Source organism: Pipra filicauda, unplaced genomic scaffold, assembly GCF_003945595.2.
Source record: "Pipra filicauda isolate LSUMZ 115617 unplaced genomic scaffold, ASM394559v2 scaffold41_size5083284_pilon, whole genome shotgun sequence".
Lineage (NCBI taxonomy): Eukaryota > Metazoa > Chordata > Aves > Passeriformes > Pipridae > Pipra > Pipra filicauda.
Window position 1 is genome coordinate 1,841,686 of NW_024104554.1, and position 14,256 is coordinate 1,855,941.

Genomic DNA, 14,256 nt, shown 5'->3' on the forward strand with positions numbered 1-14,256 from the left:
GTTCCCAGGCCCTTTTCTGCCGGGCAGCTTTCCAGTCACTCTTCCCCCAGCCTGTAGCTCTGCATGGGGTTGTTGTGACCCACGGACAGGAACCTGGTACTTGGTCTTGCTGAACCTCATACAGTTGACCTCTACCCATTGATCCAGCCTGTCCAGGTCGTCTGCAGAATCTTCCTACCCTCCAGCAGATCAACACTCCCACCCAACTTGGTGTCATCTGCAAACTGAATGGGGGTGCCCTTGATCCTTTTGCCCAGGTCACTGAAAAAGATACCAAACAGAACTGGCCCCAATACTGGGCAACACCACTTGTGACCAGATGCCAGCTGGATGCAACCTCATTCAGTACTACTCTCTGGGCTAGATGTTATTTAACTTTTTCTTTATTTTTTTGTTTTTATTAAGAATTTTTAAAATATACAATACCTGTTCACAGCTTGACTGATTCCGGACTTGTTTGAAAGCTGTTAGACTTGACAGCATTTCTTTGCACTAACTTTTTAAAAGAAGAACTTTTTTTTCTATCCCAGTTTCACACTATTTAACACTTGTGTAATAAAAATGCCAAAAAACAATGTAAAACTGCAGCACAGGCTTTTTTCCTAAGGCATGTTATAATGTCTCTATACTAAAATGTACATAGGTCATGAATTTACCACAGCCCACTAAAATGTCTTGCTATAGTATAACAAGTTAATAGCGAATGAAGCAGATCAAACATTTCTTACAAGCAGGGCTTTGCAGAATTAACTGTTTCAGAACTGCAAGACATTGTCATCACTGCACTATATCCCTGTTTAAGGATCTATATATAGAATATACAATAAATAATGTATAAATATACTATATAGTCCATAGTATATTTAATAACATATATTATGTATTAGTAAATTAAACAGCATTAGATCGTTCATCCCCAGAAACCGGATCGTGATCACGCTAGCGTTGATGTGTTAGAACAGCCCTTGGCATGCCTTGGTGTGCTCCAGCTCGCCAAAAGGATTCCCACACACAGCTCAGGAGATAGTAAGGGAACTTTTCCAGAAAGCAATCTGGATGTCTAACAGCCCTGTCCTGAAGGATGAGAGAAGTAGTCTATCCCATGCCAGTAGGTCACTGTGGTAGAGGATTTACTCTGTCAGGCAGAGCCCAGGAGTGCATTTCCTAGGTACTGGTGGCAGGTATATGTTATAACATGCTCTGCAGGCCTTGTCCCCAGATAAATGCCCTGTAAAGGTTTCCTGCCCTTCAGCCCACTCACCATCCTGTTAAAGACCTATGGAGGTGCCAACTGTCTTCCTACCACCTACGTGTCCTCTTGTGTTTGCTGATGAGGTGCTGATCCATCCCTGGGCTGTACATGAATTAGACAGTACAGAGCACCCATACCATAACTGAGTGATGAACTTTACACCATCATTGCTGTGTTAGAACATTCCCTCACATAAACAAAGCATTTGCTTCTGTCAAGTCCAAATTAACTGCTCCTTAACATTTTGTTGTTGCCATAGAGTGTTGACAACAGACAGAAAGTCAACATAGCTTTACCAAGATTAGCACTGATTAAATTTCACTTTAAACCAACCATCATCTGCTCTCAGTGTTGGCTTCATTTTCCATCAAAACAACTGATAAAAAAACTCATTTCTGTAAGAATTACACAGGATTTAGGATCTAAAAAGCAATTTATTGTTAAAAAAAGGTGTCATAAAAATAATCCAGAAACTAGAAAAACAGGTATTATGAACTAACATGAGATCCCAGACTATGCTAGACCACTCAAAGTGTCAGAAATTTAAAGGCATAATAACTGAAAAGTTGTCTCCCTAAAATGGAGAAGTAGAATGGCAGATACTTGACTTACTTTTCAAATGGATATATATCTCTGCTCATCTTAATCCCCTCCCCATACATTTGCTCTCATAAGGAACAGTAAAATACATCTCTTCATGAGATCTTTCTGTTTGTGATGTGTCCAAGGTAAAGAAAACAGAATATGACCCTAAATGTCTCTAGAACAGACAGAAGATTCACAAAAGGGTTACATCTTTAGCCCAAAGAAACTCAATATCTGAAAGGAAATATTTGACAAAAGTTAGTGATAGAATTATAAATAATTTGCTCAGGGAGAACATAAGAAAGAAGTTACTGACCAAGTATCTGACCACACTCTTACAACGTCCATGTTTTTTCATAAAGAGAAATGAGGTACTTACAGTTATGATGAACATACAAGTCAAGCACTTTCTGCTAAGAGGTCGTAACAACACTACCCATTTTCTAGATGTTACTACTTTGAAAGCAATTTACAATTCTTTGCTATCATCACTCACCTGACACTCCAAGAAAGACATAAACCATCTTAGATAGCCTAGTACTTACTGAAATGCCTTTAAATCCTATATTGGAAGGGGGTTTGTGGGTAAGAGCTAGACAGTACTTTTGTTTAGTGCCCACTCTGAAGAAAGTTGGACAGGATGGCAACTTACATAAAGTTCTGATTTTCCTTTTGTGTCAGATAATGCTCAGATTGAGGATTATCCTAGAAATTCTCCATTTCCCTATATGATAAATCCCCTAGATTTCCTAAATTGCACTGTAAAGTACATTGAGTCAAGATCAGTTAGAAACTACATTTGGAGCACTGGGAGGCAAGGTGTGGTCTCTCTAACAGTTACTCTTGCATCATGATAGAGAACGTGTTTTCCAACCTTTACAAAGGTCAGATAAAATATGCATAGAGTACATTTAGATAGCATGAAGTGTGAGTCGAGAGCTGTATCTGTCCCAAGACGCTAATACTTTTTGTGAAAATTAAATTGCTCTGAATCCACATGTGGTTCTGAAGTGCTAATGTTTATGTGGGTAATATTCCCCAGGCAGATACATCTATTTAAAATGCATATATTCATCCATTTGCCTAGTGTAGATTTAAACACAGGAGTTAAGATGAAATAGCATTTTTACTTGAATTAGAACACAATTCAGTGCATGTCAAGAACAGGAGGCAGTATGCAGTAAATCGTAGAGTTAAAAATGCTTCCTTTGAATCCAAATGGCAAAATTTTCAATGTTAAAGCTATATGACACCAAAATGTTGATATACTCTACAGAATTGCCATCATATGTGCTGAATCTGACTGATTCTTTTTGTTTGGATTTTGTATTTGGGGAAGAGGGGACCTTTGTTATGAGGCAGCCACGTCCTCAAGCTCCCAACTACTGCAGCTTGTAGGGGGCAGTGACTGACAGGATAGAAGGTCACAGACCATTTTATTTGGGGGCTGTTTGCATTTCAGCAAGGAAAGAACAGAACGCCATTCCTGCTGCCTATACACTCACTTCTACTGCATACCTGCAAAACCCACGGAGCTGCAGTTAATCACCCATCAACTCTGCACAGTTCAAAGGCTCTGCGGGCCGCGCCGGGGGACTGCCTTTGCTGCAGCGTCTCTGCTCTATTCTGCTTCCACCTCCAGCAGGAGAAAGGGCAAGCCTAGCTCTCTCCCTCTCCAGATTAAATCATCCCAAGCCTTTTGTGCCTAATCAAACTAAAATAGCACTGTACTGACCGCACAGTGTCATTTGTTAAATGACAATAGTTAGAAGAGAAGGTTCGTTCAATTTTTAAGCTTTTCTTTTTGAAGCAGTTCTGGTGGTGCTGAGGACTGGAGTCTGAGGGCTGGCTCTGCCTGCTGCCAGCAGGTGTTACACTGCACTCTGCTGGCTCTGCCACACAGTTCTGCTAATGCAGCCACAAACATTTTCTGCTGCAATTATATGCGCTGCTTCAGCTGTGCCTTTATTAAACAGGAAAGGAAGCGGACCCTAATAAAAGACAAAATATTGACAAACCTTGATGCCTGTATATATGAGACTGTGAAACCACATCACATTGAAAGTGCTCCGGAAAGTCAGATGTCCTTCCCTGCTCCTTCTACCGTTCAGCTCAGCTCACCCTCCTGCTCAGTGAGGGGTGGGGATCAGGAATACCTCCAGGCAGGAGCATACTGCTCTCCCCTCTGTGTGCCAGCCAACATAGCAGGAAGCAGTCATAGTCGTTCACAGTTGAGTAAGGCTAAGTGATTCATTTAAGAAGGCATCACAGTAAACAAAGAAACAAAAAAAAGCCCAAACCTGTCCTAAGCAAGTATCAGCAGCTAAGAACTTTAAAAGGCCATGATTTTTAATTATTAAGATATACATTAAGGCAGAAAATATTTTTCAGCTATACCATAAAACAACGGATCATTCTCATCTTGACTACTACTCTTTTCTTGTATTATGTGCTTCTCCATACTTAAATTATGTGGGATAAAGAAGTCTCAGATACGTATGAATCATTTCAACTACCAGTAGCTTTGCCTCCAAGGATTCTTCACAGTCTCCTCCTAATCACCTATCAGATGTGAGATGAAAGATAGGATGAACCACTACCGCAATGCATGTCATTTCTTCTACAACTATGAGATGTGCAAAAATAGAATTAGACTCCAAAACTCTTTTCTTTACCACTCAGGGGACATCTTGAGCTCAAGCTCCCCTTTGAACAAGTCTAAAAGGAGCAAAAAAGAGACACTGTATGATAATAATAGCACTAAATGTATGCAGAAAATGTGGTAAATTGAGCACAGAGCATGATAAAAATATGAGACAGAGAAATTAAAACTATCTGGTTAATGTATAGGCATATAGGCCCTGGAGGACTGCAAACTGGATGAAATAGTGTCCTGTTACTACTTTGAGACAACAAGGTGACGTTAAGGTTTCAGTGCCTCAAGAATGTTTCCACTGGGATCAGGGAATACTCTTTGGAATAAATATCACACTTGCATAAGAAGGAAAAAGTTCACTCCCTGAGCTTTGCTGAAGTGCTAGAAAGGTAGCCAAGAAATTCCAAGGCTGTTCTAAGCGGCTGTGGATCAGATGTCATGCAGCTCAGCAATTTATTATGAACAGCTGAGAAGAGTACAGACGTGGATAGGAAGAAAATCCTAATGGTTCCACCTCTTAGAAGAGCAAATTATTCATAAAATACAAAATATAAGTGCACGAAGATTTTTACAGAAGATCCAGAGTTAATTGATAAAGATTTATATAAAAACATTAATAATTTATATATTTTAACCACTACCTATACATCCACTGTTTTCAATACAAGATACACAATGTTAATTATGCACTAACAAAATGTTCTTCCCTTTCCTGCATGTTCATTTTGTCTTTTTGACACAGAAATTATAGCTGATGGTCAAGTTTTGAAATATAATAAAATATCAATAAATAAAAAAAATTTACATTAGAAAATTTCAGTTAATGAACTCTATAAAACAATCCCCCAATATTCTTTTAAGTGGAGAAGGGAAACCTGGAGGAGAGCAGCCAGGAATCTTTAGGTGACAAAAAGACCACACTGCCAGACAGAATGAAAGAGAAATGGAACAAGAGTCTCTGAAGATGGGAGCTCGGCTGAATATGAAGGAGTCTGCATGAATACTGGGTCTGGGATTACTAAGCAGAGGTTGATGATGGGTCCATGTGGGAACTTGAAGTGACTCTGTGGTATGTCTGAACATGTCTAAAATATAGCTAGGTCTGAATACTTCCACAGCTGATTGTCGATAGTGTCTACATGACTGATAACCAGCAGAGAAAAGAGATAAAAAGCACCAAGAGGATGGAAGCCATTAGTACCCTTCAACCTGATGGTTACAGATGCTCAGAAAGAACCACCAGCCCTAATTCTCATTTCTTCTAAAAGCTATTGCCTCCCAAAATGTCACAAAGGAACCTACATAATGGCATCTGGACTTACCAAGCAGTTCCTTATGGATACTAACCAAGGGACACAAACAGTCACAGTCACTCACCATCAGGAAATGACCAAAGCTTCATCTCCTGATTGGCACTCACACATATCCAGACAAAGGAGAGTGTTTTCCATTTTCCCTGATGAAATGGAGAGGATTGCTAGAGAACAACCTGTTTTTATCTTCTAACCTCTTATTCTTATCTTCAAAAGTAATTTTGGTGAGAAGAATCAACAATGTTGACACATTTCATGTATACAGAGAGCAGTTAGCAAGTTAGCCACAGCCTGGGGGTAGAAGACTGAGTCTCTAAGAAGCATCCCTTAGGAAGCAACAACAAAGTGATTCTTTCTGACAGGTTCTGTACATGGATATGTTTCTCCCATCCTGAGCTATGAAGAGGTTGACAGTTGGGCTGGACTTGGCTGCAGGATGACAAAGGCAAGTAGTCTTTCCCAAAAACAGAAGGAATGATGCACTTATTTTCTGAACTAATACCGCAAAGCTGTACTCATGGCTGCTTCCACTGTTGACAGATGGAGACAGGGTAGAAGATTAAATGTTTGGCCAGCCAAGTGTTAGCCACAAATATTCCAGCTGTTTCAGTACAGTTGATGCTCAAGTTCTGGAGATATTAAAAGGAGGGGGTTGTGTCTCTGCTCTAGATATTAATTTTCTTTTTAAATACCATAGTCATATCCTCATTTTTCTTTGGGTTTTTTTATTTTTTTAAAAAGCTTACACCAACTCACAAGTAACATACAATATTTCAATTGTTTAGGAAAGCATGGGATTAATTTGGGGAAGCTGTTCTACCCAGGCATGTTCTATATCACAAGGTTAACATTTTGAAAAAAATAAAATTAATTCCATTATAACCTTTAAAAAAATTATACTTCCTTACTTTTTGGAAGAAAAAAAAAAAAGAGATATAAAAAAGTAAACAGAATAGTAAAACAAATACAACTGTGTACCCCTGACCTGACCAGCAATAATTTTGTTTGCCTTAAAAAGCTTCATCGTGACAAGAACATGCTAAGATATAATTCTAGTAAAAAAAAGGAACTTTTTTTCTTTCACCTACTTTCAGCTACTTGCCTCTTCTTTTGTATCTTCTAGGTTGCTGCCGTTAATGAATACAAATATCTAATTTTTCATTTCATTGTCATAATCTAATATTCAGCTACTCAGTGAACCTTCTCTAGCCTAAACGTGAGTACCAACAGAGAAGTGTTGAACTTAACAATTCTCTTTCAGCCTTTATGTGAATTTTTAATTGTATTTGATATAAAATACTTTGTGTAGAGCATAAAAAACCTGTTGTGTCCCCAGAAAGATTTACCTGTTTATATGCAACACATGTACTCCATATTTGCTTTCAATTCTGTACTTTGTTGGATCACTTGCAGGAGTAATCAATTCCTCATTTTTGTACCTGACAATCAAGGAAAAAATAAAACTCATAAATATCAGTAACTATTCATTCATTTGGTAGATCTTTGGATCCAGATATCATTTACTATCATCTGAACCCTCCCTATGAATCTTATCTACTTGCACAGAGTATTTTCCAGGATGTATGGATAGATACATATTGGCCCATGAAGGCAAAGGGGGACTATCATTGCAGCAAGGAAGTGGAAAGAGAAGATGTGCACCCGGCCTAGAAGAGCAGAGAAGCAGAGGGAAGATGGCATGTGACTTGAATCTCGAGTCCGCTAGCCCTGACACAAGGTGGGAAGCAAACTTTTTCTTGGATTACAGTACAGCACTTGAGCACAAATAAGGTGAGCAGCAACAGAACTCTGCCTGCGACTCTCCCATACATAGGACAGCACTTGTCTGGAGAGGACGGCAGCTGCAAGGATATTACCTTTATGTCCTCCCCAACAGAAGTTAACACAAAGTGACCATAGATGACAACAATGGTGCTGTGCACAATTATCCAGGCTTAGCAAGTAGCCTGTGAGCTCTTTGTATTTTGTCATTTGATACTTCATCATCAGAGAACTCAATGGCCAGAAAGACTGGAATGCCTTCCACTGTCTGTCTTCTGAAATACTTGAGTTTGCTTCTCACATTGCACAGGGCCATTCAGCACGTTGTCCTCCCAATCCTTCACATGCAGTATCAACCGCTATGATCCAGCACATCTTTGAGGATTATAAAGGGGATTTAACATAGCCATTATGTATGTGACACATATCAGTTATGGCATAACTTTCAAATGAAAAAAGCTTAGCAACATTTTTAGAGGGCTGGGAAAGGCCAGTCTCTTACCATTGTACAACAGGGGCTGGAAATCCTTGTACAGTGAAGCAAAGGCTCACAGTCATCTTTTCCCAGACAGTGTGAGACCTCAGGCGTACTAGGATTTCAGGTGCTCGACTTATACTTTCTTCTAAAATATGTCTTTCCAGTGCCATATTTTCTTCTACCTATTAAACACAGGAAAATAAAAGAAGCATCTGGCACCACACTCAAATGGGGTAGAAGATCTAATCTTAAAGCAGCAAAAATATGCTAAATCACTACTCGTATGTGAAGCACAGGCCTAAATTTCAGGATATCTTGTAATTATGTTTGGACAGGAACAAAAAGATTCAACAGGTACCATCCTTTGAACAGCAAGCTTATCCAGATGTTCTCTAGCACGGTGTCTGGCTGTGTGAATCTCTTTTTCCAAAGCAGACAACTCACTGGCAAAACGGATTCTTTTCTCATCACTTGAATGAGACTTTTGCTCATGACTCCTGTAGGACAAGAAAAAAATCAGGTAAGAGTAATCAATATGAAGCTTTAAGTTTGTCACTTGCGCATACTAAGCAACTGAGGGCTCTGAAATCATATTAGCAGGATAAAATCTAATGTAGGAATTATTCTTAGCATCTATCTACCTATCCTAATAATGAATATCTGAAATTAATATGAATTTTCTTCATTTTCTTTCCCCCTATATTTGTGGTGCCACAGCTACAGAACTTGAAATCTGCTGTGGTCACACTGACATAGTATCCCATAGTCTCAGTTCTCTGGTAATCAAGATCAAGAACCTGCCTGGCCTCCTTCTGATTCCTAATTTTCCTTCCCATGGACACAAGAGGGTAGAGGAGTAAAGGCATATTCTGTGCCTGTTCACACCTGGTAAAAGTTGTGCCTTGCTTACGTTGTACCCTTAGCTTTAGAACCTGGCAGCTCTGCTAGCTCCATGGCTGTATCAGCTGACCTCACCTGAAAGATACAGACCAAGGCTTTCACAAGGATTTGATGAACTGCTGCGTGCGAAAAAAACTGTCCTTGAACAAGGATGAGCAGAAAGTACTATAGAAATTACCGGGAAAATACAACATTTGCAAAAAAATTGTGGGTTGTTCCCTGAAAACCTAACTCCATAGATTCTTCAGAATTCGTAAAAAGAACCCTAACTCATAAATGTTTTTAGGAGGAGCTAGCCTCAATCTCCTTCACTCATGCTGGTTCAGTAAACAGCCTGTGCTACTCTTTTCCTTTCCAAGAGGACAAAAGAAGGTACTGAATATCAGATATTTCTAACATGTCTATCAACATAGTCAACATATGGCAAGACTTTGAAAGTATTACCCAAATAAGAAAACTTCCATGAAATTCAGTGAGCAGTAGATCAACGTATTATTTGTCTGGTATTTAGAAATATTTGATTTTCCTAAAACATTCTGGTTTGAGGTTATATATTTCAAAACAATCAAAGTACCAGAACCATATGGACGCATTTGATTTTCACAACATATTTTCTACAAACAAGGCAGAATTCTTTCTTGTTGTATAAATTCTTTGTGTCTTTGGTGCAGTCACTGTAGAGCATAGCAGAGCAGAAATGGTCAAATTCACTAACAGGAATATTGTCATCAACACATTTCCTATGGCACTTCATATCAGGGCTGTAACTGAGATATGACAGTAAGCCCTCTTGATATTAAGGAAAGGACTCAAACAGTTTAAATTGATCTAAATTAGAGATTTAGGAATAGTGGAGTAGCTCTGTCCAAAATGAGTTTTGGATACCAGGTGGATTCTAATTTATTTTTGTTTTAAAGCTGTTTTCAAGGGTCAGAGTAGAGATTAGGGGAACAAGTCTGGGTAGAAATATGAGATTGAAAGTGGCACTCAGCCATTTAGTGTTCCAGCCAAAACTGATTAATGAAGAACAGTGATAGAGAAACCTCCAGTCCCATCAGCTGTGAAAAGAGGCCTGGCAAAAGAGCAGTACTAAATGGGACCAGAGCCACTACACGGGTCAGATTGGACCAACAGAGCTTTACCTTTTCCTGGATTCTTGCATTGCTTCATGCGCCAAAGTGCGTGCCCTCCTGGCACAGAGTCTACACGTTGTTTTGCCCAAGCCAGATGATTCATAATAAGCAGCCTGTCTGGAAGCAGCCCTTCAAATATAAAAAACTTTGTTATAACCCAGCAATTCAGGTAAAAAATGAACACACAGAAGTCAAAGAAATTACTTTGAGCTGAATGAGCTGAATACCATGACTGAGCACTGTTCGGTGAGAAACGTTTGCATCCTCACTGACTGCACTAGGTGCTGATTCTCACTATTCCTTCAAGAGCTTACTGTTCATCATCTATCACTCGGAATCATTAGGAGTTCTATTTCATTCTATTAAATTTATACTTATCTCAGTCTTCAATCATTCAGGTGCACTTCTGTGGACCATGAAGGTACAAGCCTGTCTAATACACTAATCACGAAGAATCCCCATAGCATTGTCTGTTTCTAAATAGTCATGCCTTTTTATACTTCACAAAACCTCTTCCATAAACTCTTTCATAAGGGAAGCTGGACAAGCTAGACATCTAGATAGGTATCTTAATTACTGAGGAGGGAGAACATTGATTCTGAAGCAACCAAGATAAAAAGTCCCAGGCTCTGAAATACAAAGAATGTTTATTTAGTGGCTAAAACTCTAAGATTTCACATGAGAAGGGTTAAGCCTTCATTTAAGTTTAAAAAAAGAAATTGAATGACAAAAACTATAACTAGGAATAGACAGCTTCGGATGAAGAAATATCATCATGTCATATGGAAGAATGGTTAAAAAACTGTTTCTGTGATTTCATGGCAATTTTTCTGAAGTCAGAGCTTTAATTTGAGCCTGAAAGGAAGAATTTTCAATTTGGAGATAGTAAACAGGACAGATCCTAAGCTAAAAGGTTTGTGTAGCTATGTTACAACATATAAGAAAGTTTAGCTATGTTGATGGGAGACTCTAGATAAGGAGCATCCCAATGGAAGGAACTGGAAAACTATTGTTCTGAATAAATCACAGTTTTTGTGGGTGAAGGGGGAAGGTAAGTATCTTGATTCTAAGAACTAACTACCCAAAATAGAAACCTGTCTAGGCTTCAATCATGGCACTTACTTTCTTGCTGCGTATTCCTCAAGTACATATCTTGTCTGAATGCTGCGATAGGACTGATCAAAGTGCTTGTGCCTCCTCTGGTAAAATGGCACTGCTACTGAAGACATATTTCAGTGTGTTACAACCAGTAATTCCTGCAGAGAGTGAAATTAGCCATATATTCAACCATGCACACATTCAGCCATATATTTCAGACATTTTGGCTTGACATTTTTTGATATGTAGAAGTGTGTGAACATGTACAAATGTACAAAATTGCATCAATTTGTGACAAGTAGAGTCATCAATGGCCCACATGGGTACCTCAAGCTGTATCTTATCAGTCATACAGTGTGAGCTATGGAATCATGGATGACAGCAATAGAAGATATTTTGTCAGATCGTTTTTCCCCTTCTTTGCAGATGTCATTTAACACCTACATAGAAATTTCCAGGGATGGAAATTTGACAGTTTTTTGGGCATAGTTAGGCATTTCAGTTCTCTGCTCTTCAAACATTTTACTTTTTCTATTGTTGCAATTTATGCTCATTATCTCTTGAACAATTCACCATGACAACAAAAATAGACTGTGTTCACCCCCTTTTGCAGCAGCCTGTTGAAGATTTTTTTTACATCTGCTTTCATCTCTTTTGTTTAATCTCAACAAAGATGACTCATGCAATCTTTTCTCTTGCAATATTTTTTTCTGGACCACCAATCATTCTTGTTGCCTTTTTGTGGACTTTCTCCAAAGCATGGCATAGTTTGATCAATATTTGGACAGAAGGTACTCAGGAACATTCAGGGTGCTCCTAAGAAGCAGTGTGGGTGGGAACAGCATGTTTCCCACTGAGTTAGAATTAAGCATGTCATTAAAAGAACATAGAGGTGCCTACATCCCTTTGTGTTCATTAGAAATATGATGACAACTTCTTGCAAAAGTGGGGAATGTCACTAGCCATATCCTGAGTTGATGCCAGCTTGTGAAACTACAGTCTGACTTGAATAGGGGGTCTTTATTCTTGGGCCATTTGGTCCAATCAGTGTTGAAGGATCCCAACTGAACAGCCAATATCTTCCCCATGAGGCAGCTACACTTCAGCGACAACTGAAGCAAGTTCTTTCTATAAAATCTATAAACCAGCTTCAGCCCAATCCTGAAGATTTAGTCTGGGAAATTATTGCAGTAAAATCTAATTTCCTACAAAAAGCCAAAGGGAGTGTCCCCATTGCTGAGCTTCCCTGTAGGGTGCAGACTGCCAGTTCTGCTCCAGTAGCCAGGGCACAGGTGGAGGAGGCATGGCCTAGGACCCACCTATGTGTACCCATATCAAGTGAAGCAAAGCAACACCAGTTCACCCAGGGGCCATGTTAAGAGTGTGTCAGAGTCCTGGGGACAGCAATGGACCTGACTGTCCCTGCCCAGCCTCCTCTAGGGCTCCTCCCACCCTGCCCACAGCCCAGGACTCCATGTCAGCACCCCAGGCCATCAGCTCCTGTCCCAGCAATGATGCAGAAGGGCCAGTCTCCAGCTCCCCACAGCCTGGCCCTGCCCATACGTGGACCCTGCAAAGAAAAACCTGCCTCATACCCACACCAAAAGTCCACATTTGTAACAAAAAGACACATGAATAGGCGGTTTCATGATGTATATAAAATGAAAGCTCAAAGGGATTTGAATAGAAATTTAGATACTCATTTAGATACAATATTTAACAAGGTAAAATACCAGTATATACTGTATTTCCAGCATAGAGTATTTACCAAGAAAAGGAAATGCTAGTCATTGATCAAGTAGTGTAATAAGCTTCAACTCTGACTGTTACTTTCAGGTAGTCAAGGGTAGAGTCAGATGCTCGCAAGTTTTGATGTTCTCACATCAGCTAGTTTTGCATTTTGAAGAAAAAGTAAGGAGAAGACAGTAGGCATATTTAATAGCAGAAGCGTGTTGTCTTATAAAGTTCTGAGATCAAAGGGATGTTTAGAATTTATCACCTCATAGCTGCATCTTCTGCATAACTTATAATTACCTTTTCAACCCTTTTTCAAGAGATATGAGAATGACAAATGACACGTTCGGGAATGAGAGCTTTAGACAAAACACCAGGCACTGCAAGACAAAAATGAAAAAGGTTTACAACATCACCATGGGGCATTAAAGAAATATATTGACACATTTCTAGAGAAATAAGAAAGTTAACATGACCCAAGCTAGTTCAGCACATCACATTGATGCTAGCTTAGTTAAGTGCTCTCATACAATGCTGAGCTGACATAGACCTCTCATAGAACTATTAACTCATTATAGAACACAATGTCTTAGTTACATGAGCAGTTGCATAGACTCACGAGCAGCCTTGGCTTCTCCTAGTTTTGATATCTGTACATCATGTGATGCTACACCTGCAGATATCAAATGTTGGTGTTCTTCCTGCTATCTGACCATGTGGCTACTGTGTATATGACATTCTGTTTCCTCCCTAGTTCACATATTAACCAGACAATTAATGGTATCATGTTCCTTCTTTTTTATTTTTAATTAGCCTTTTTGCCAAAATGAAGGTGCAAAGGGCAAACCCATAGATTAAGCTGACTCCACTGTTAAGAGCCCCTCATGTTTATATGTTTACATGTCTACATGTGGCAAGTTAAATAATTCTGTGAATTTATCAACATGCAATGTACATGTTGGTATGCATATAACGCACTAAGATTCAGTGTATAAGGATTGCAGAACAATGCTCATTTATCTGGATAGATCACAGACTGAGTTGTTTTCATCTTTGAGATAGGAGAAAACATCTTTGTCATTTACAGTTCAGCTTTTTCCACTAAATGTAAAACTTACATTTTAATTATCATATCTTCGTCTATTCGTCAGCACCCAGGACTTCTCAAAATTTGGATTCAGATGTTTTGCACATTTATCCAAACACCTTAGTATAGAAACAAGGCTAGTCATGCACGCTCAGCTTCCATACAAGTTATTAACTGAGCTTGTTAGGAACCAGATTCATTTTGCCTTCAGTTAACACAGAGGGGAGCTGCCTGGCAA

At 39.2% G+C, this 14,256-nt stretch overlaps 1 protein-coding gene across 1 annotated transcript in view; it reads right to left on the reverse strand.

Moving 5' to 3' along the window:
• MYOM2 (myomesin 2) overlaps positions 1–13,271 on the reverse strand; it is a 72,115-nt gene extending 58,844 nt beyond the window's left edge. The window contains exons 1-6 of the mRNA XM_027744767.2: positions 13,232–13,271; positions 11,222–11,355; positions 10,109–10,228; positions 8,425–8,563; positions 8,091–8,248; positions 7,153–7,245 (exon numbers count right to left, since the gene is read on the reverse strand). Coding sequence (XP_027600568.1) covers positions 7,153–7,245; positions 8,091–8,248; positions 8,425–8,563; positions 10,109–10,228; positions 11,222–11,328 — 617 coding nt within the window. The 5' untranslated portion in view covers positions 11,329–11,355; positions 13,232–13,271. The remainder of the gene's footprint in view (positions 1–7,152; positions 7,246–8,090; positions 8,249–8,424; positions 8,564–10,108; positions 10,229–11,221; positions 11,356–13,231) is intronic.
• Between the last annotated feature and the right edge of the window lie 985 nt (positions 13,272–14,256).